Source organism: Lepidothrix coronata, unplaced genomic scaffold (genome assembly GCF_001604755.1).
Source record: "Lepidothrix coronata isolate B3197 unplaced genomic scaffold, Lepidothrix_coronata-1.0 Scaffold27, whole genome shotgun sequence".
NCBI classification, from domain to species: domain Eukaryota; kingdom Metazoa; phylum Chordata; class Aves; order Passeriformes; family Pipridae; genus Lepidothrix; species Lepidothrix coronata.
This window is the reverse complement of record NW_016690207.1, coordinates 4,044,993-4,067,507: the sequence shown is the minus strand read 5'-3', so window position 1 is coordinate 4,067,507 and position 22,515 is coordinate 4,044,993. Positions and strand designations below refer to the sequence as shown.

At 50.9% G+C, this 22,515-nt stretch overlaps 1 protein-coding gene across 5 annotated transcripts in view; it reads right to left on the bottom strand.

Moving 5' to 3' along the window:
- Positions 1-53: 53 nt before the first annotated feature.
- B3GAT1 (beta-1,3-glucuronyltransferase 1) overlaps positions 54-22,515 on the bottom strand; it is a 36,589-nt gene continuing 14,127 nt past the window's right edge. Inside the window, exons 2-7 of one of the 5 annotated variants that reach the window (XM_017809737.1) lie at positions 16,903-17,038; positions 16,620-16,766; positions 13,389-13,897; positions 9,731-10,027; positions 3,890-4,007; positions 54-2,698 (exon numbers count right to left, since the gene is read on the bottom strand). In XM_017809737.1, coding sequence (XP_017665226.1) covers positions 3,921-4,007; positions 9,731-10,027; positions 13,389-13,897; positions 16,620-16,731 — 1,005 coding nt within the window. In that variant the 5' untranslated portion in view covers positions 16,732-16,766; positions 16,903-17,038 and the 3' untranslated portion in view covers positions 54-2,698; positions 3,890-3,920. The remainder of the gene's footprint in view (positions 2,699-3,889; positions 4,008-9,730; positions 10,028-13,388; positions 13,898-16,619; positions 16,767-16,902; positions 17,039-22,515) is intronic. The other 4 variants (XM_017809738.1, XM_017809734.1, XM_017809735.1 and 1 more) reach the window with 4 other exon arrangements.

Sequence of the window (22,515 nt, the reverse complement as noted above, 5' to 3'; positions counted from 1 at the left end):
GATTCGGGCTCTGAGAGAAACACCAACCATGCACTGGCTCTGTAATGGAGTTGCAGGGTATCCTGGCTCTTAGAAACCATCATTTTATTTAACAAATTTAAATACAGTTTGTTTAAAACTGAGAACAGACAGTGCAGCTGTAACACACCCCATCCTGGCCAGAGCTGGTCCTACTGGACATATCTATCCCTGTTCCCAAGGGCCACAGCTGCCTCTGGGAAAGCTGGAAGGGCCCAGGCTCGTGTGACCAGAGCAAATGTGCAGGGCTGTGCTCAGGACTCCATCCTTTGCATTTTCTGAAAGTTATTTCCTTCCAAGGAGGGAAGGTTGCAACCCAGCAGGGATTGGAATTAAGAGTAGTGAACCAAAACGTGCAGCTCGGAGAGGACATCAGTTGGAAACTGTTTAAATGGTATGAGAACTTGGTAGTCCTTGAAAAAATGTCTCTTTCCACTGTAGGGTTTACAGACTGAAGGGAACTTGGGAAGCCAATACAAGAGGATTAATCTGCTTGAGTGCAAAGAACTACTATTTTAATCCAGGATAACAACCCCCGTTCCCAGCAGCATCCAACACTTTCTATCCAAGTAGTGCTTCAGCCATTGCATCCATAGGAACGTTTTTGTAAAGGCTTCTGTGGCTGGGAACTAAAGAATGCAACTTTTCCCCAATGGTTCTGATATACAGAGGGAGAAAATAACTTACAAAAAAAATATTTTCCTTTGAAACATCAGGAAATACACAATGTCATTAGTCCAAGGGGAGACTTCTGCACCGTGAAGCCAATAATCAAACCCAGAGCATTTTAACAGTTCTACCTGTTAGGGCTAAAAATAACCAAGCCTATTTCCAGGATTACGTTTTCCCTCAGTTCAAAGGTAAAATTGTGCTTCAGACCTTTTTTTTTTTGAAAGAATTGGGACAGCAGGGGGTGATCAAAGGTTTGACAACAGCTGTGAAGGGGGAGGAAGTCTGGGGGTTTGTAAAGGGACATGTTGTACCTCAGGTTGTTCCTCAGCAGACACAGAGTCACCCAAAGCAGAAGCACCCAGGTCCCTCCTCTGCACTGCCCAGTCCTGTGTCTGTCACTGAGAAGCAAAACAGGATTTCATCAGAGAACACCCTTCCACCAACTCTGTCCTGGGTCCTTTGATGTTACAGGGCAGGGAAGAGGTGACTAAAGGTTTCTTTGACCCTCCCTCAAGCCAGGTGCTGGAGAAACAGCACTAAGCACAGGATCCCCTTTCCAAGGGTGCTGCTCTATCCATCAGAAGGTGACTCTGGGAACTGCTCCAGCGTGGCTTTTCACACCAGGAGCTCTGCAGGAGCATGGAAAAGGGGCTGGGGCTGAGGGATACATTCCAGTCAAATGGGAAATGCACTAAAATCACCTTTTAGCATTCAGTCCCTAGTTTTAAGCAGTTAACTTTATTTTTTGAGAGTGGAAATTTGCCTTTATGTAGGAGCACCCTTCAGAGAATGCCACGCCTAACGCTCACATGAACCAAATTAGGGCTAAACAGAACCAAGATCTGCGTGAATATTATGGTGTAGGTCCCCAACAATCTCATTAACTCCATTTGCAATTATTTTAGTGTGGATGAATAGAGAACATCACTCCATCCAGGGAGGGTGGTGAACTGGTAAAGATGAACAGCTCAGTGATTCTGCCCCTCTGTCCCACTCTGGTGAGGCCCCCCAAGTGTTGCATCTCTTCAGCTGGGGTTTGTGAGAAAGATGGGGACAAACTTTTTAGCAGGGATAGGACAAGGAGTGATGGTTTTAAACTAAAAGACTAGATATAAGGAAGACATTTTTTTACAATGAGAGTGGTGCAACACTGGCACAGGTTGTCCAGAGAGGTGGGTAATGCCCCATCCCTGGGAATATTCAGGTGGGACAGGGCTCTGAGCAGCCTGGTCTAGTTGAAGGTGTCCCTGTCCATGGCAGAGGGGTTTGAGCAGATGACCTTTAAATTCCTTTGCAGCTCAAACCCTCCTATGATTCCCTGAACACAAAGTGTGTCAGAGTGCCCTCCAAACCACGAAACCAGCGAAGGAAAAGGGGAGGGAATACAAAGAGAACAGTGATACTTATGGGTTTGTTTGATACTTATGGGTTTGTTCTAACCTGCCTTGCTTTCCCCCCTCTCCCCCTGTCTTGTGCAGCGTAATAAACACTGATTAAAGTAGGTTTAAAATTAAGGGCTAAGGTGCCATCTCAGAAGGCAGCTGTCCCCTCCACGGACAGAGAGCTGCTCATGTCACACACGGGGTTCGTGTGTCTCAGGAAAAGCCACTCACTGGGGCCAACACACTCCTGTGGACATTCCCACCCTGGCCTTCAGGTCCTGTCAAACAGCCCCTCAGTCCAGCCCCCCATTCCAGCTGGGCCAGGCTCCAGTGCAGGGAGCCCTGGGGCACTTCTCCCAAACCGAGCATCCCTCGAGGCAGCTGCTCCTGTCCTGGAGCTCACGTCAGTCCTGGGTTTTCTGTGCTTTTTCTCCACCTCTGGAGCATCTGGTTGTGCTCCAAGTCCAGGAGGAAGGGCAGGGGGATCCAGGGGGGTTATGTATGCAGTGGTGCTTGGTTTCAGTACGCTAAAACTCTTGGAAGTCAGCAGAGGTCCTGGCTCCTGCCTGGCTGGCCGGTCGGATGCTGTGGAGAGGAACCTTGCAGGCTGTGCATGAAGAAATTTTCTGCAACAGAGACACAACCAGCATGTATATCACCCTTCTGCCTCGCTGCATTTAGCTGCTACCCCTTGGAAGCAGCCCAAAACCCAGCTCAGCTCCGTGAGTTCTGCTGCTAAGCAACTGGGCTGGGGAGCAGCAGTTGTGACAGCGCTGAAGAGCCACGGCCTCTCTGCACAGCTGATATATATAGCTCAGAGAACGGGGGCCAGGCTCTCCTGCTGCCCTGCCACGGGCCACAGAGCAGCCCCTGCAGCAGCCAGGGCTCCATCCAGCTGCCCTCAGGGAATGTGCCATAAGAGAGCTCATTACTCTTAAAAATACACCACTGCTGAGCAAATCTACCCCCTTCCTCTGCTGCTCTTCTCTGTACTCAAGAGCAGCAACCTCCTCTCCCCTCCAGGCCTGGTTCTGCGCTCCAATTAAAGGGAGCTGTGCATTTATTTTTCTCCTCATAATAATGAAGCACAGCTCCACAGCCTGGATGCAGACACAGGTGAATAGCCCATCCTTCACTCCTGCAAACCAACTGCAGTGTGCCCTCGAGAAATACAGGAGGCTGAATGCACCAGGGTGCTCAGGCAATGAAGGTGAGGAGCCAGGGCATGAACTAGTGCAAGTCAGCCATCAGTGAGTGTGTTCCTTCCTCCTTTCCACTGAGGAAAACACTCCATGCTCACCTTAGATAAACAAACACCTCAGTGGGCTTTAATCCACACCCTCCCTACCTTGTCACTGACTCTCTGTGGCTTTGATGTGGATAAAAATTAAACTCTTCCTTCAGTGAAAGCTTCTGCCTGACTTAAAAATCCTTTTGCTGATACTGCTTTAGCTTTCCTCAGGTGGACGAATCCCCACCCTTCACCCCTGTCCTTTAGCTATATTAGCACAGTTAAGGCAACCTTTTTGTTTAGACAAGGCCTTTTTTTTTTTTTCAGCATAACTTCTACCTAAACTCCTACTCCCTGCATTTTTCTCCTTCTCAACCTCTCACCAGGCATTTTCCCTTTAGCAGCCTGTCTTAAATATTGATTAACTTAAAAAAAAGAGAGGTTAACTAATGGTCTGGAGAAGTTTAGCAGTAAGGGAAGGTCAGAGATGTGAAAAATGGAAACAGAAAAGCTCATTTAAAAGAGCTTTTATCTTTTCCCTGCCATTGTCCAGCTTCTCATTACTGTTAGAAACATGTGCTCTTACCTGGTGTTGGTCTCGGCTCAGCCACGCACAGTCAGATTTCCACATTGGGATCTGTGAATCCTTTCTTCCCCTCATTCACCAGCACGGGCTTTTCTGTCCTTGTGTGCCAGACTAAAATCTGAAGAAGCCGGCAGAAGTCATTAGCTGCACCTCTCCACTGCACTAACAAATATTCCTGCACATTAAATCAATAGTGCAATTTAAGCAGCCACCCCGGGGCCTAATGGTGCATTCACCGCTGAGCGGGGCTTTGCATAAACCTTCACTTAGGCAGAGCTGCTGCTCTGCAAGATGCACAGTGCACAGAAATTACCCATTTTACAGTGTACTGTCGTGGGACATTAACCTGCTCCTTCCGTGCACTTATCAACCATCTTCCTCAAAAGGCTCATCAGCCTCCCAATGGGGTAGGGCAGCTCCCTCACAAGCAGGGAATCACACCCGTGTTTCCCCACACAGCCAGTTCCTCACGCTGGTTCTTGGCTGTCATGTTGCTGCATCCTTGGCCAGTGGAGTCACCTGCCTGGCTCAGAGGGGAAGGGCAGATTCCTGGCACTTCAGGTCACACTGGGACTGGTGGATCAGAGAGGGAAGGGGCAGCTGTAGGAGCACCACCAGCTGCTCCCATCACCTTTGGCTGTGGGAAATGTAAAAGGAAGTTTTCGGTGCGTCCCTGAAAATCCGTTGTTGGGGAGAAGACATCAGCCTGCTCCTTAACCTCGCTATCAGTTCTTTTCCACTCTTAAAGTCTTTTCAGACCCTAAAAAGCTGTGAGAGTGTCACTGAGCTGAGAAGGACTTACAGTGCTGCTGCAGTGCTGCTGCAACCTCTGCTGCCTCCGAGCTGCACGATGCAGGAGCTGGTTCCAGAATCATCCCTGCTTCCCACGTGCTCCAGGCTCCTTTCATAACCCAGCAAGCCTTATCCTTACCCTACTATATGCCCTCTAAATTCCAACCCCCTCCCCCAAAATTCCTTTGGAATGCTGCCACCCCCTATTCTGTACCAGGTATCACGTTAAATCCCCACTCTAACTTGCTTAAAACAGAACTGAAGCTTCTACTAAAAGCTTCCCTCAGTCTTGGCAGCGGAGTTTCATAAAGATCAACATCTGTGGAGGAGAACTGGCAAAATATGAGGTGTTTGAACATTTCAGGGGGGCTATTATGGGTAAATAGTTTCTACTAGCTGTGCTGTGCTGCTGGCTCAGATGGTTCTGGAAGCTGTTTAAAATACTCTCCTCCTCGCTAGAGTCAATTATACTTATTGCTTTGCTCCTAAAACCTGGATTGCTGGGAGCAGCTTTATCCTCTCAGAGCAGGTTTCCTGCCTCCCTTCACCTGAGTGTTGATATTTCCTACCTTGCAGGGGTTTCCCTCTGGTTGCTATGACAATACTCTGCACATTGAATCCGAGTGTCTGCAAACCATTCCCACCCAGCCCCTGCTCTGCTGAAAAACGAGGGCACGCTCTGTGTTCTAAAGGATGAACAAAGCACTCTTCAAACCCTCCTGGTTCAAGGGGAGCACCCCTGCCTTCCCAAGAAGCTTGTTTGACCAAATTTGTCTCTGATGTGAGCAGTCACCTCCTGTGCAGGGCTTAAATCTCGCCTAATACTAAGGCAGTAGAGACCAACTGCTGGCTGGAGTGGGTCCAAAAAACCATTTCATCGCCCCCCCCAACCACTTCTGAGCCTGCTCATCAAAGTTACCCTTTATTCTCAGCCCTGCTCACCCACCACAGCAACGCTGCTGCAATTACTGTGCTGCTTCCCATGAAAAGGCAAAACCAAACAGGTCCCACAAGTGGCTCTCAGGGCTCTGCAGGCATCAGTTACAGGTCCTCATCCAACAACAGGAGATGTAAACCTTAGTGCAGGCCAGGTGCTTGAGAATTCCTGTGGCCAATTGTCCTTTCCAGCAGGAGCAGGTAAGAGCTCTTTCCCCTCCTGACACACAAACACTCAGCCCTGCTCACGGCCCAGCAACTCGAGCCTCACACCCCATGAACAAGACCACAGCGACACATCAGGAGCTTTCCCTTGAAGTGGGTCCCACTTCTGCATTGTTAAAGCCAAGTGCCAAAAAAGACAGATCAGATTAACTAAAATGGACCCATTTTCCACGTTTTCAGCTCGATACAGCAGCTTTTAGCATTTTTCATGCTGTGCTCTTTACCGTGGGAGGGAGATCACCATTTAGCACAGAAACACCTGCTTTTCCTCTCAGCCAATGCTTGATTTTTTTCCCACAGGCAGCTTGTTTTATGCCTCAGGGAAGCTTTGGCTTGTGCACCAACAGAGCAAAGAGTGAGGGGGACCAAGGACCTGACTTCCCCTGAGCAGTGGTTTCATACAGGTCACCCGAGGGACTCCACTTGAAAAAAACTCTACTTCTGAGAAACTCTTCCAACCATTTACAGCTCTGCCATTCAGAATCACAGGACTCAAAGCAGATCTCAGGGGATTACAAAGATTCATCTCCATGCAGAATAATTCATTGTCTTCCGACAGGAAATTAAAAAGCAAACAGGAGAGCTGAAGTGGGAAGGGGTCACAGGGTTTCAAGCACACAGACCTTCCGTGGAGGGTTTCAGTAATTGTTATTTGAAAGGGAGAATGAATGAAATGCGAAGAAAAAGAGACAGCAAGCTGAAATGACAGGTTTGTTCCCTGTTCTCCAGCCTGTGCCTGACAACAACCTGTTCCCCAGACTGGCATTCACAGTGCCCACGAGCACCTGCCTGGAAGCTCAGAGACACCATCCCCAGGCAGTGCTGAGCTGCCAGACAAGCCCTTCCACAGGATCCACCTGAACACCGAGCTACCCACCCACAGACTCCATCTCAGATTTTACTCAGCCAAGAGACAAGGAGGCAACGGGAACGACTTCTTTCAGCCACCACTTCAATCCCAGGGAATTGCTGCCCAGACCACCTGAGTGCACAGAAGCTGCTTCATCCGAAGAAACCCACCTATGCCCTCTCCCTGGAGAAACAAGTGGCTCCAGGAGCAGCTGGAATGAGATGCCTCATTTCCAATGACCTTGTACTTTGTGGTCTGTCCTCTTGTGGCAGCCCAAGCCGAGGCTTTTTCAGTAGCTGGGGCCACTCAGTGATCCTGGCTGAGCACACTGCAGATTGTTTTCCCAAGGTGTTAACAGAAAATGGGGAGCAAAATGTCCCCCAACCTCGTGGGAAAACAGAATTTCAGACCTCTCTCCTGTGTCAGTGGATTGAAGAGAGGATGGTTTGCTCTGGGGGTGTGTGTGGGCAAATGCAGAAGCAGCAGAACACGGAAATACAGTGAAAAACAAAGCCTTGTTTCCTTACAACTCCAGGATAAACCAACCCTTCCCTCCTGATAAGGAGGGATAACTTTCTCCTCAGCAAGTACCACTGACTTCCTTTACTTTCTCCTTCATTTTGAACAGTTCCCAAATCACAGAAAATAAGCAGGATATATGGCCTTTGGCCTAAGCTTCAGCTTTTTGCAGGTGAGTGCCTTTTGTGGGCTGAATGCTGATAAATATTACAAGCAGCAGCAGTGCACACAGGAAAAGCAGCATTTTTGGAGAACAGATGTCTATGCTTATCTTCCATATTTCTCTGATCCCTCCTTAATGACTCTATATAAGCACATCATAATTTTTAATGTAAACCTCGCTGCAAACAGGTGTTTAACAGAAGCAAACCACGACAACTGATGGGAGCACAGCAGCACAGTGAGACAGGAGTCTGTGCTTCCATCTCAGGGTGAGAGGACCCCGGACTCCAGCTGACTTCTGTCCTCCTCTGCTGCTTGTCCGGACTCTGCTCCCGGTAAAATGGGCGAGCAAAACAGCAACTGGGAAATGGAGGCTGCTGGCACCAGCTAAGGCAGAGAGGCAAACCCGACCTGCAAAGCTGCACTCAGAGCTTGCCAGGAGCAGACAGCATTCAGCTCACAACAAGGACCCTTGTAAGATCTCCCCAGCCCAGCCAAGAAAAGAAACACAGTCTGCTTTGGATCCCAGGCAGCAATCCCTGCTCCCTCCCCACCCCACCAGCTCCCGTGTCACAGCACGGCCACGGCAGCCTGGCTGACAGCACCATTTGTTTCCTCCTGCCTGGAAACAACCTTTTCCTTCCTCTCCTTCCTCTCTGTGTTCCTCCAGGACTGTCATTTCCTATCCCCAGCCTTTGAACACAGCTTCTTCCCAGCAGCTATTTGCAGCAGGGACAATACACCAAGGACTGTGTAACTGGGCACGGAGTAAACACCCCTAATCTTCTGTACACCAGCCTAAAAGCAACCTGTCCATCTCTCCTGGCCTGCTGGAAACAGAATTATTTCCAGCCAGTGCTTTCCTGTTAGCTAGGAGGGCACACACTGCCCAAACCCAGGCATCTAATTTTAACCCAATCTCTTTTCCCACCCTTGGGAGACTGGCTGTACTATTTGTCCCAGCGTTGGACAGGCACAGCCACAGACATGTGGATTAAAAGAGGAGGCACAGCAGGTATCAGATAATAAAAACTTGCTCCTTCCCTTGACTCCTCTTCCTTACTGCTGGATTCCTTGCCTGAACCCTGAGATCCTTGTTTTTTCCACGGCTGTGGAGCAGTGCAGATGGAAAGGGACAAAGGGTTTTTGTCACCTTTTTTTTTTTTCCTAACTCAAAAAGGGATGGAGACCTGAATCCAACCCTGGGACTGCTGGCAGTAACAACTTATTTGCAAAAAAAAAAAAAAAAAGAATAATCCTGTTGGGATAATTAAGCAATAAAGGCTCCCTAAATCAGCCTGGGTGATGCCTATTACAGACAAAGGTGTGAGAGTGCTCTGACCTCAGAGGAGCCCCTGCACACCTGAGTGCTCAGGGGACCCACTCAGGAAGCTTCAAAACTCCTTGGCAGCACCTCTGTGGTTGATGGGCTGTGATTGATGCCTCTCACATTAACCAGCATTGTCTCATTGTGCCTCACACTTTACCTGTCATCCCAGAGAGATATTCATCTGTTGTCTCCCATCTAAGACTGGAAGTCTTTAGGGCAAGGAGTTTCTACATTATTTAGCACACAGGGTCCTGCTCCGTGACCTGGAGGCTCCTAGGCAATGTGTACAGTCAAATAATAATTAACTGACTGCAGTAAAATCCCCCCAAAATGAAGTTTCCTGAAGATTTTACTGACTGCAGTAAAATCCCCCCAAAATGAAGCTTCCTTGAAAATAATAAGGATGTTTTCTAGGGGTGATGTAAGAAAGAAGAACAGTTACAGGGGAGAGAAGACTCCATAGTTCAAGGCAGCTGCTAGCAGCCTGCAACCAAAACAGATAAATGCCCTTCACACATTTTAATGCATAATCACCCATTCCCAGCTTCCTTGCTCCCTGAAAACACAGAGGAGCAGCCTGGAGAAGAGGAGAGTGAGGGAAGACCTCGTGGCTGTCTGCAACTTCCTCACAAGGGGAAGCAGAGGGGCAGCACTGATGTCTGCTCTGGGTGACCAGGGACAGCACCCAGGGAACGGCTGGAGCTGTGTCAGGGCAGGCTCAGGTTGGATCTCAGCAAAAAGTTCTTGCCCCAGAGGCTGGTTGGGCACTGACCAGGCTCCCCAGGGCAGTGGGCACAGCCCCAAGGCTGCCAGAGCTCCAGGAGGGTTTGGACAATGCTCTGAGGGACAGGATGGGATTGTCGGGGTGTCTGTGCAGGGCCAGGAGTTGAATCAATGATCCCTGTGAGCCCCTTTCAACTCAGGATATTCTACCATTCTATGAAGTGACCAAATGATGGGGCTGAACGTGTTTTCCTCCACCCCTGCACCCTCACAGCCCAGGAGGGACACGAGGACAAGACCATACCTTAGTGCAATTGGCAGCCTTGGGCTCGAGGTCGTTGAGGGTGACCAGCTCCCGGAGCAGGCTGCTCTCCTGGTAGCCCCCCTTGACCCCTCTCAGTTTGAAGTAGGCCTGAGATCGCTGCAGGATCAGCCTGAGGTTCACAGCAAAGCCTGCCATGTCGATGGCGAAGGGCCGGTGGGGGTCGAACACGGTTTTCCAGCCGTAGACCTTCCCCGCCGAGTTCACCTTGGGGGACTCGTAGCGCAGGCCCCCCACGAAGGCCACCGGCCACACCGACACCTTCCTGGTGCTGCGCATCTGGGGGCAGGAGACAAGGGCAGGTGGGGGCACTGCCAACACCCCCAACACACCAACACAACCCCTTCGCCTGGGAACAAACAGCCCTGAGCTCTCTCCAGAGCCGCCAGCCCGGGTTACACCCCCTGTGCCTTGGACACCATCACCCCCCTGTGAAAGGCTGCTCATCTCCCGGCTGGAGGAGCTGATGGAAGAAACAGAAACTTTGCTCACGGTGCCCAAATAAGGAACAACACAATCGTGGAGAAGTCCTCGAGAATGAGAGAAGGGATGTAACTCAAACAAACAGCGCTGGTGAGGCCACCCCTGGAGTGCTGTGTCCAGCTCTGGGCCCTCAGCTCAGGAAGGACATGGAGGGGCTGGAGCAGGTCCAGAGAAGAGCAACAAGGCTGGTGAAGGGACTGGAGCACAAGTGCTGTGAGGAGAGGCTGAGGGAGCTGGGGCTGTTCAGTCTGGAGAAGAGGAGGCTCAGGGGAGACCTTCTCACTCTCTGCAACTCCCTGACAGGAGGGGGGAGCCAGGGGGGGGTCGGGCTCTTCTCCCAGGAACCAGCAGGACAAGAGGGTTTGGTCTTAAACTGTGCCAGGGGAGGTTTAGGTTGGATATCAGGAAGAAATTCTTTACAGAGAGAGTGATCAGGCATTGGAATGGGTTGCCCAGGGAGGTGGTAGAGTCACTGTCCCTGGAGGTGTTTAAGAAGAGACTGGACGTGGTCTGGTTGACAAGGTGGTGTTGGGTCACAGGTTGGACTCGATGATTTCAGAGGTCTTTTCCAACCTAGCTGGTTCTGTGATTTTGTAAACTAAGCTCTGTGTACCCAGATAAAATAAAGAACAAACGTTTCAGTTTTGGTGGTGGCACACAATGACGTTGTACCTGCCCAAGAACTGAGGTCCAGATGATGAAGATGACCCTGGAAGGACCAAAGAAGAACTTCCAACAGAGGTGTGGCTATGTAAAGCAAACTAATGAATATGTATTAAGTAAGCAAGAGCATCTAATGAATATGTAAACAGTATGTGTAATAAAAAGCCCTGTCCATCTGTCACTTGGCACATTCAATTAGAGGAGCTCTCCTCCAAATGTGCAGCACGGTGAATAAAAGAGAATGTCCTTTTTAACATCTACAAATTGGTGTTAAGAAGATTGTTTCTGCAAAGTGCTTTGGAAAGTGGCAGCTAAAAACAGCACTGGTAATGGATGGCCACGGAACCAGCTCAGCACTAAAAACAAAGCTGCCAATAATAAGTGCCTTGGGGCTTTATGAGTGGGCTGTTGGTTCTTTTTTGTCCAAAGGTTTTTAGAGCTGCGGGGCTCCACATGGAGCAGCTGGGGAAATCAAGGCACAGCAGGGAAGCACCTTGTTCAATCCTGGGAATGCAGGAATGGCATATCTAGGAAGAAAGGTGGTCTCTGCTAAGGCATTTAAGCTCAGTCTCAGCCCATGGGCCACGGTAAGGCTAAAGGCATCTTTAGAGCGAGGCCCTGCAGGTCACAGCCTCGGGGGCAGCTGGGAAGCACAGACATGGTGCTTTCCAGCTGCTCCCACCCATCAGCACAGCACTGGATGCCTCTGCTCCCCACAGAGTCACCAGAAATAGAGAAGAGCCACCAGGGGCCTGCACTTGCCAAGGCAGATGCCTTGGATGCCAGTCTGCCCACTCAGCTCACCCCCAGCACCCTGCCCTGCTCTCTGGCAGGCTCAGCCTCCCGTTCTGCTCTCAGCTCGGTCTCTTAGAGCAGGGATCTCCCAGAGCTAATCTCATCACTGCTAATTACTGCAAACGAGAGCAGAAAAGCTCTGGCACTTGCCCTTCTGCATTATACAGATGCTCACGGCAGCCCCTGTCCACAGGGAGCAATAATGTGTGTCTCCTGCATTTCACAGCACATTTCCTTGGCTCCCTGTGACCTCAACTGCAGAGACATATCAGAGAGGAGAAGGCTCTACAAGCAAAGCACACGAGTGAATGAAGGAACCCTCTCTGCTTTATTCATGTGTGGAGTCTGCTTCAAGATGTTGCCAGAGTAACCTCTTCTGGGGAAGAAAGAAATTCAGTCTGAATTCACTTTCAGCTTTAAAAGTGTGTGTATTCCTGTGGCTGTCCAAGCTAAAGTGAGAGCCATCGGGGAAGGGGAAGAGGTATGTACGAGGAAATAAATAGGAGATCCCTGGTATGAAAACTGGCAACTGGCAGGGAAGGGAGCAATCCTCCTTTCTTGTCCATTGTGCAAGAGTTTGGCCTCAGGAGAGCAAGGGAACAAGTAATTTCTGAGCTGGAAGCCAGGTGAGGAACAGTGTACCTGGCACTGTAACACCTTCCAAACCTGCAGACAGGGAGATGCTCAGGAGTTCATTTAGAGCCCCAGTTGGAGTGGAACAAACAGGAAAGGTGGGGAAGCACATGGAAACCTTCCCCTGCTCAAGCCCGACAATATTGTCAGGACATGCTGAAATTCTCTTCTCTGTGGTGACCAGAGACAGGATCCAAGGGATGGCCTGGAGCTGTGTCAGGGTAGGCTCAGGTTGGATCTCAGGAAAAGGTTCTTCCCCCAGAGGCTGTTTGGGCACTGTCCAGGCTCCCCAGGGCAGTGGGCACAGCCCCAAGGCTGCCAGAGCTCCAGGAGGGTTTGGATGATCCTCTGGGGCACAGGGTGTGAGACTCTTGGGTCCTGCACAGGGACATGAACTGACAGGAATTAACAGACAGCCAAGTGCTGGAGAAGGAAGGTGGATAACACCAGCTCAGGAACCAGCTGGGAATCTCCTGCAGCATGTGGTGTGGAAGGAGCATGGCCGAGCTTTCTCTTCTGGGCAGGTGCTTCTGCACAGGACTGCAGGGGATGTTCCAACCCTACCAAGGCTCCCCACAGGGGAGGGCAGCTCCTCATTAGCCTGCTTTGCAGTGAAAGCTGCCTCTGATCACATGCCACAGGTAAACTGGGGTTCCTGTTACTTCACACACTCGATTTGAAGAATCTCCATCATATGTGAAATGGGGAAAGTCGTGGGATTATCAGTTCCAGGACTGAACTGGCTCATTTCTCTTTATGCAAACGGCATCAGTGGCATCCTGGCAGATGAAATGGGTCTTGGGAAGACACTGCAAACAGTTTCTCCTCTTGGCTATATGAAACACTACAGAAACGTTCCTGGACCTCGCACGGTGTTAGTTCCCGGATGAATGACTCTGGGAAACACACAGAGCAAAGAAGCCCCAGAGAAAACCTGAGGACGGGTGCAGTGGGACCACTGTCCAGAGCAGACTGACGCAGGGCTCGGGAGAGAACGCGCCCAGCACTTTTCACAGCATTTTTCACCCCCACCCCACGCTCACCCCACCCCTTGGCAGGGCCTTACCTCCTCAAAGAGCTCCAGGCTGTAGGTGTTGTCATCATCAGCAAAGTAAACAATCCCGGGCTGGCTGTTGTTTTTGTTAAAGGTCTCTCTCAGCCACCTCAGGGCGAGGTTCCTCTGCATGGTGCCGCGGGGGATGCGGGGGTCCCGCATGTCCCCGCGCAGTTTGTAGTTGCGGGGGGTCTCCACGTTGAGGTGGGTGTAGTTGAGCCCCGTGTCCCGCAGCAGGCGGGTGATGAGGGGGGTGCGGCGCTGGGAGTCCTCCACCAGGATCCAGTGCAGGTTGGGCACGTGCAGGAGGGTGTTGGCCAGGCGGGTGAGCTCGGCCTTCTGCACGGGCCGGCTGTAGGTGGGGGTGACGACGTGGATGGTGGGCAGGGTGTCCGACCACGGGGGTGGGCGCGTGTAAACATACTCTGTCCTCACCACCTCCACAATGTCCCGGTCCGACAGGCAGTATTCCTTGGAGTCCAAGCCTGCAGCGAGATCACGCTGGGAGTCACCACCATCATCTGGGCAAGGGCATGGAGAGAAGAGAAAGCCGCATGGACTCGGGGCGTCCGACACCCCCCGAGCGAGCCAGGCTGCTGGCTAACAGCACGTCACCCCCGCGGGCTCAGAGGAAAGGAGGCTTGGATGGAGGCTTTAATAAACAGGGACACAAATAAATAAAGGATTCAGGGACGAACACACATGAGAAAAGAGGGTTCTGCTGTTAGAAAACCAGCACCGAACGAGGCCCGGGAGCTCAGGACAGCGCTGAGGAGAGCTCACAAGAAGCAGCTTCAAAAAGCACCCAGAAGAGACAGGACTGTAGAGGAATTAGGTCTAGATAAAGGAAATAGCCAAGTGGATTGATGATCTAACATTCCTGAAGAGCTCCAGGGCTCTGGGCACCATGCTCAGTGGGACAGGACTCGTGGCTCTGCACTCAGCCACTGGAGCACCTGGATTAGAAGGCAGGGAACCAACTGGTGGAAAACACCAACCCAGTGAAGACCCCCAGCAGCAGGACACTGCAGAACCCCTCTGCTCTCTGACAGGCACAGATGGGGCACAGAGAAGTGGGCAAAGACACACTTCAAACCCAGCAATGAAAGGAATTAAAGCCTGTAATTGTAGGTTTTTTTCCTGCAGAGACTTTCACCTGCCTCTGACTAACCTCTCCTCAAAAAGATCCCACCAACCTCTGAACAGAGCAGCCCATCCAGGAGTGTGGATGTGAACAATGAACATCATACAGATCAGATACACTGATCCAAACACATCAAACCCTTGCAAATAGACTTGCTCACCGTCAGCTCAAGGAAAAATACAACGCTGATGCACCTGTTGGTTTTCCAGGGTGCCACTTCCACAGTTTCCACTGCAGAGCAGCAGGAATGCCATGGTCTAGAGAGATGAAGGGAGACCTCCATTCAGGATGTAAGCCTGCCTCTCCAGTGGGCACAGAATACTTTGAGCCACAGATTTTGCAAAACCAGCTACTCCCAGGAACTTCAGATGAGAAAGAAGAGGAACAGACAGCCATTAGATCTGACTCAGCAGGGTACTGCCTATGGTTTTTTCATAGCATGTTATTCTTCCAGCTGCACAGACTTTGATAGCAGTCCTGAACCAAATGAAGGCCTTGTACTCCATGGCGTTGTCAGAGGGAGGATATTTGGGGGAGGGAGTAGGGATGAGGTGTCCTGCACAGGCTGATATCACTCCCTATATAAGGCAAAGCACATCATCACATAGCAGAGCCCTCTGAAAGCAGAGAACACTGGAATGAATTCAAAAATAAATCTGCAAAATGCATTGGACACGGACACAAATGTAATTAGCCAGGACGGTGCCTGGGACAGTTTGCAAACCCCTGCAGGTCAAACCCTCAGCTGCAAACCCTGGCACGTGGCAGCACTGCTGTTCTGGGCATCTCCAGGTGCACATCTCTTCCAGCACCTGCTACCAAAGGACCTCAGAAATGCTTCACAAGAACAAAACGATTTCTCTCAAGAGCTTTCAGGTCGGTCTCTATCCCCACTCACTTTCCACTGGAGGCTCAGAGAAGCAGAGAAGTGTCTTAGCGAGGTCATCAGTAAGTCACTGAGTCAGAGCAGAGCAGTCTCTGTGCTTAACTTCAGTGGCCATTCACAGAAAACAGCTGCCAGTTTCCAGGGCAGTGAATCAAAATGCTCTACAGACAGCATATTCTTAGTAGTATTTAAAGTCCTGTTTAAGGGCCCAGCAGATCCCTCATCCTCTAAAACATTGTCCACTTTCCAGAGGGGATCACAGTCATTTTTCCCTGCTCAGAGTTTCATGGGTGGCTGTCAGGGGAAAGGTAAAGCTGCTCAGGACAGACTCTGAACTTCTACAGTTCAAGCTGCATATCAGCAGAGGGATAATCAACTGTGGAGGATGGGGACAAACACTAAAAGGAAAAGGGAAGAGAATCTCCCAGAGGAAGGGGCCAGGAAGGATGGAGGGGACCTGAAAATGAGCCAGCCTTCTTCCCTACAGAGCAGCCCCCCCAGCTGCCCCCCTGCCCTCAGCAGAAGGGCAGAACCAAGAAGGAAGATGGCACAAGGCAGCGTGGCTTCTTCCAGCCCCCCAGAGCTTCCACAGCCCTTAGATATCGCTGCTGTGCCATGAACAGGATCAAAACTAAGACCCTTCAGGCCAGAGAGGTTCCCTGGGAACTTCCTTCAGTCACCTGATTTGGGCCAGGGCTCTGTTTCCTGCAGTGTGTGACAGGCAGTGTGGAAGCCAACTTCCCATAGCACTGTAACTCCACCAGGCAGGTGAGATCTCCTTCAAGTGCAAGGGCTCCAGTTTGCTGCTTTCCTTAAAAGGTGCTTTCTGCCTCACGTCTCAAGCAGCAGCTTTATTTCCTCTGCTCTCCTTTTTGCAGCTTTCCTGCTGGAATAAGTTGTGTGCAGAGAGCTGAAAAGGCCAGTGGGAAGGGAATCCTCTCGTCAGGGAACAAAGACAAGCAGTACTCTGGATTTAGGCCACAAAGAGCTCTCCGAGTGCAGTAAGCACATCCCATGACTTGGAGTTTGATGTCTGTGAGGAACCCCTACGAGCACTGGGCTGGCCCTACAGCAGAAGTGGGGAGGCTCCTGCATGAGCATGGTCTGGGAGCTGAGATGAGCATGGGCTGCCATGAAGAAATGAAATGAGAGAGGAGATGAGGACGAGGGAGGGATGCACAGACTTGGCATGGGCTGGTTTGATTTCTCTCACCCTTGTGCACTGCAAGCAGTGGAGCAATGGTGCTCTGGTGCCAGACGGTGATTAGTAGTGTCCAGGGCAGAACTATCAGCACGATAGCCAGGATGTCTCGTCTCTTCGGCATCTCCAAGACTGACTGGACCCACAGCTCCTCATTACCTGACAGTGAAAACCCCAGAGACAGAACAGCAGAGCACATGGAGAACAGAAATAAATGGGCAAGAAGGAACAGGGACAGAGAGAGAACGCGAGAGAGGGAGAGAGCAGCGAAGGCGACACGACTCGTGGGTCTTACCAGTGCTTACAACCCACCCATTGCAGAAGCAGGTTTGGAGGGGCCTCGGCTGCTGAGACCAGGAGCAGGAGGGCACTTCTGCAGGGCACTGCTGGAGCTGCCAGCAGGAACTTCAGGGAATCATTTGGAAGGAAACCTGCAACAGAGAGCAAAGGCGAGTAGGTAGAGAAAAGTACTGGGGAGCTGCTTCCCAGAGCTCACAAATCTCCTCAAGAAGAACAAATCCAGCTGGGGCAGTGAGCAGCAGCAATGTGTCCCACCCCTCCAGGGAGATGCCTTCTGGGTGTGCAGAGCCTTGCTTTCCTTTGCATGCACTTGTCAAGCAAGGCCCTTGCTCCAGCCAAGCGAAAGCTGCTCAGTGCCGCAGCGTCTGAACCATTCCAAGGGGAAAAGGACCTTCCCCACAAGGCAGCCAAGCCTCACACACCACGTGCCAGGCCCAAGGCCAAGGAGAGAGCAGAGACCATCACGACCAAATCACTGGCTGACCCATCAGCAAGGGCTGTGACCCTCCAGACCCTGTCCCTGGGCCGGGCAGAGCCCTCGGGGCGGCTGCACCTCTGCTCCTGGGAGCATGGTTCCAGTGCAGCTGGTGATCCCACATGTTTCCCATCACTACTCCTCTCAGCTCAGCCCATCCCACTGGCATTCCAGCCCAGGCTTCCAGCAGCCTGTTTCAGGTTCACTCCTTCCATCCCAGAGGTGCTGCGGCTGGAGTGTATTAAAGTGCCACAACGGCTTAGTTTGATTCCACACGAGCACATACAAGATTTAAGCAGACTGTATTTCATCCAAGCAGCTTGGCAGGCAAAGCACAGCACTTAGCAGGGCCACGCAGGGTGGGCAGTTTGCAAACATGGGTAGCAGTTTAGTACCACTGCTCCCATGTGGGGGAACGCATTAGGCGGCTGCTAAAAGGGCTGCAGTGCAAGGCAGAGCCCGGGAATACCACGGTGGGACACAGGGAAAAAACTGCTCTGGGAAAAGCACTGATCTCCCACTGCCTGATCCAACACCACCAGTGACCTGGAAATTACCAGATCCCCTCCCCTGGGCTGCGGATGTGATGCTACTTTGCAAATGTTGTCCCTGAGCTTGCTTTTTCTTGGTAGCATGGAGAAATCCAGGTTCAAATCCCTGCTTAGCCCAAATTGGATGGATCTGAATTTCCCTTGGCCATGCCTTGGCCACTGGGCTGTACAGTCAGGCTCCGGCACTGAGCCCAGTGGAAGACTGGGAGTGAAATGGCTCCAAGAACTGACAGGTTGTCCTCCTAAAGGAATATTGATATTCAAGTTGCTGGACAGAACCTGGTTCTTCCAAATTAGCACTCCAATCACAGAGGTATTAATTTACCAGGGAAAACAAGGGGTAAGGAGAACACAGGCTGGGGTTTGTCCCTAAAAAAGAAAAAATATCCCTCAACTAAAGTTTCAGTGCATCCATTTTTTTCCCCACACATACAAAACCTGAACTCATCAAAAATTTCCAGCCACCTCCAGCAAACACCCAGTTCCCCACTCAGAGTTCTTTCATTTTTCTCATTGGTGAAAGCAGACCAAATAAAGCAGGGAGAAAGAGGAGGAATTATTCCAGCAAACATCAGCCTTCTGCTGCATCCCTGTCCAGGTCTCGGGGCTCTTGGAGCCAGAGAAATCCCGCTGGCCCAGCCCTGCTGAAGCACAGTGCCCTCAGGAAAGAGTATGTGGCCTCATCTCTGCTGTCCCTGCAGCTGCTGAACAGAGGACACGGAATGTTGGCGTCCTTTGAATCCTCTAATAAAGCTGGAACACGTCCCTTGGGCATCCCCGTGGGGCAGAGCCATGAGGGGCAGCTGAAAAGCCTCAACCCCTTCCCCGGTGAAGTGCCTTCCCTAGGAATGCACCCAGGAAAGGGCTCTGCGGCTGGAGAGGGGGTGGGAGGAAATGAGAGGCTAAAAGAGCCACTCAGAGTCCATTCCCAGCCCGTGGCAAGCTGCCACGGTGGGCTGGCACGCATCAAATGCCCTGTTTGTCAGGGGCAGCTTCCTCCAAACACAGTGCTCCCACCTCAAAGCCACCTTTTCCTGCCTCCTGCCAATCCAGGCTCAACTCAGCCCCCTCCCACGGGACAGGCTGACCCCGGGCTCGGTAGGGTGGGCAGTGGGCACCTCTGGGCTGGGCTGCTGCTCTGATTTCCAGCCCTTGAGCACCAGGGAAAACGAGCAGGCTCCAGTGATTTGTGCACTGGTCTCTCCAGCATCGATTCCTTTTAATCTGCCACGGAGCATTTGGCAGCTCCCTGGTCCATCAGCTGTCACTGTGCAGCTCCAGCTGCCAGGGGCCAGCACAGCCCACTCGTGCCCCAGCACAGAGAGCTGTTGGCTTGGGCTGGCAGCAGGGAGCTCCAGGGGACAGGGAATGGTCCCCTCCATTCCCCCTGGAGCTGGCTGAGCTCTGCTTGCACCCTGGGCCGTTCTGAGCTGCAGATGTGAGTCAGCTTGGTGGCTGTGAGGAATGTCCTCTGTGCCCCAAAGGGACACGACCCCAGCGTGGATCCCAGTTGGAGATGGAGACAGTGGGATGGGTGGAATGTGGAGCCACAGCCCACAGCCTGACCCCCAGTTCTGACCCACCCTGAGCTGCATCCAGGGTGCACCAGGGACTCTGCCCTGCAGCAAAGGCATTTGCTCCCTGCCAGTTCCTGAAGGGATTGCTTTTACTGATGACCCCGAGGAGCCCCACTGAAGGACAGGGTAAGAGCTCCCCTGGGGCTGCTGTGAGATCTCCATCCAAAGTATTTCAAGCATGTTCCCCCTCAGCACACCATGGAGGGCCTTGGTCCAGGGTGACAGCAGTTCTCAGGGTAACAAAGCCACGCTCCCCCCTTACTGCCACGTGCTGCAGCTGCCAGAGGTGAAATCCATGTCCTCCTGTGAGCAACACCAGCCAGGAATCACATGGTAGCCTGTGATTTTACACTGCTGGTGAGAGAAATCACAGCTTCACAGCCCATGACAGAGGGCTTGCCCTGCATCCCAAAAATCCCTTGTTGCCAGAGCCAAACTATGCTTTTTGTTGCTGTTTATGGCACCAGCCAAAAACTGAGCTGGGAAAAATGATGCTCCTCTTTAAGGCCCTTCCCTTGAAGGGAAGGGGCTCCTCTATTCCCTTCCCCATCATGATACCACTCTTCTTTTCCTACTGAAAATGTTCAAAACAAAACCTGCTTTGTTCAGATTGTCAGTTTAAGGCTTCTGCTATCTCCTCCTCCACAGGGAAAAGAAGGAGGAGGAACAAATTTAAACATCCATTTAAAAAATCAAGCTCTATTTCCCACTACAGAAAGTATACTTTCTTCCTATTTCTTTTTTTCCAGTCTCGAAAAAGCAAGGTAAAGACACAAATCATCAGCTCAAATGCAAGTGATTTTGGGGTTAAAATACTTCTAAAACAAAGGTGTTTGGAAAGAATCTGACGCCACATGGTGAAAGAGAACCCCATCCTCCGGCAGAGGGCAATGGTGTCGAGGCATGACAGTATGGAAAGGGCACTCATCTAATAAAAAAGCTTTAATAAAGCCTGGAGCCACGTGTCAGTAACATGCTGGATTATTAAACAGTGAAGATTCTTTTTTTAAATCAACTTAATTGGCATCAGCTCTGACACTTGCCATAGGAAGCACTAATTTGATCTGCAACCTTTACAGTCAGTTTTACCTTCTTCCCTCCTTTGGGGCTGCTCAGCCCCAGTGTCATTAATCCTTGGTTTGCCCACATCGAACAGAAGTGATTTAAAAAGCGTTAAACTGAAGAACGGCTTGATTTGAGTTTGTGTATATACACGGCACCGGAGTAAAAACATTGTCTAGATGTAAGGCAAACACACTCAGAAAACCCCAAACAAACACAGCAAACAGTTGTGTTCCAAAACAGCCGGGAAACAACAAACAAACACAGCCAAAACCTGCAACAAAAGCTTTGCAAAATAAATAAATACTCACATTTCAGGATTAAAAAAGTATATTCTCACCAGCAGCTTTTCCCTCCGGGCAAAGTATCCCCTAAATCTAAACACAGGGTTCCTTTTGCTTTTGCAAAAGCGACTGGTTCTGATCCCTGCTGAAAAATGATGCTGGAGCAGCACAAGGCAGAGCTGGTCCCTTTGCTCTGCCCAGCAAAATCCACGGAGCAGCCGGAGCACAACCCCTGGGACCCAAAAACCCTTCTGAATTCACACCCAGGCTCAGCCAGAGGAAACTGAGGCATGGGGAGGTTTCAGCAACCCCCCAGCACAGCAGAGCCTGAGGCCAAGGGGACAGGTTGGACAGGGCTTGGACCAACCTGCTCTGAGGAAAAGCATCCCATGGCAGGGCTTGGAACTCCATGATCTTTAAGGTCCCTTCCAACCCAAACCATCCTGGGATTCTATGATTCTGTGCCCCATCCCTGGAAGTGTCCAAGGCCAGGTTGGACAGGGCTTGGAGCAACCTGGGCTAGTGGGAGGTGTCCCTGCCCATGGCAGGGGGTGGAAGGAGAGGAGCTTTAAGGCCCCTTCCAACCCAAACCATTCTGGGATTATGTGGTTCTGTAACCAGGGCTCTGCCATTCCAGCTGCTCCACACACATCCCTGCTCCTTCCCACACCAGGAAAAGCCTCTCTCTAAGATTTTGGTGTTTGGCAGGAAAGCCTTGTAAAGCACAGGCTAAAAATAAAGGTAGTAATAAAAGCCTCTTGCTCGTTAATTACTCTGTAAGCCATTACTGCCTCAAAACCCCATAACTTTAATGGGGGCTATTATAAGTATAGTAGCAAAACTGTGGAGCTAATTACTGTTTAGTTATTAAGCAGAACATAGCCAGAACTGAGTAATGAGCACACAGAATTGCTGCTTCTTCGAGGATTTAATCAGGGGTGCTGCCTTCAACCGCAGAGGGGACGAAAGGACAGAGGCTTTGCAGCCCAGACGAAAGGACCCTCCTCGAGCTCCAGCTGAACTGTGCAGCACAAAGCTCGAACTGCGAGTCAACAAAGGGAGGGAGAATGATCCAGAAATGGTTCAGACCACTGTTTGCAATCTTCCAGCTGGAGGAGACCCGGATTCATCACTGGAATTAAAACCGTGGAGCCAACGCAGCCCAGGCCTGTGATGGAGCGTGAGGGTTTGCATCGTCCCTTCATCCGGCACTTGTTTTCTTCCTTTTAAAAAATTGAAGTAATTCCTGTGGCCAGAATTGAGAGAAATAATGCATTCTCCTCTTCTCCTTCTTTAAGAAATTCAGAAATATTGGAAAAGCCTGGTAAGGAAGCTCAGTTTTAGGAGGCTGTTTTTTCACTCAAGGCTTTTGTCCAGCTTCACCTCCAAACCACAGCTGTGTCCCTGTACTTGCCTTGGCTGCCTACACAGGCTCACTCCTCGTGCTTTCCAAGCTGTTACAGAAACTGAGGCACGGAATTTCCCCAACTTTGCAACAGTTGAGGTAAAACCTGACCTGCTCTCCCCCTCCAGACCCGAGCCCCTGAGTCCCGTTGCAACAAATGGGATCAAGAACACAGATTATCTCACAGCAAAAAAAAATTAATATTAACCAAGCTTCTCAGAACAACACTTAAATTTTAAAGCAAGCATGAGTAA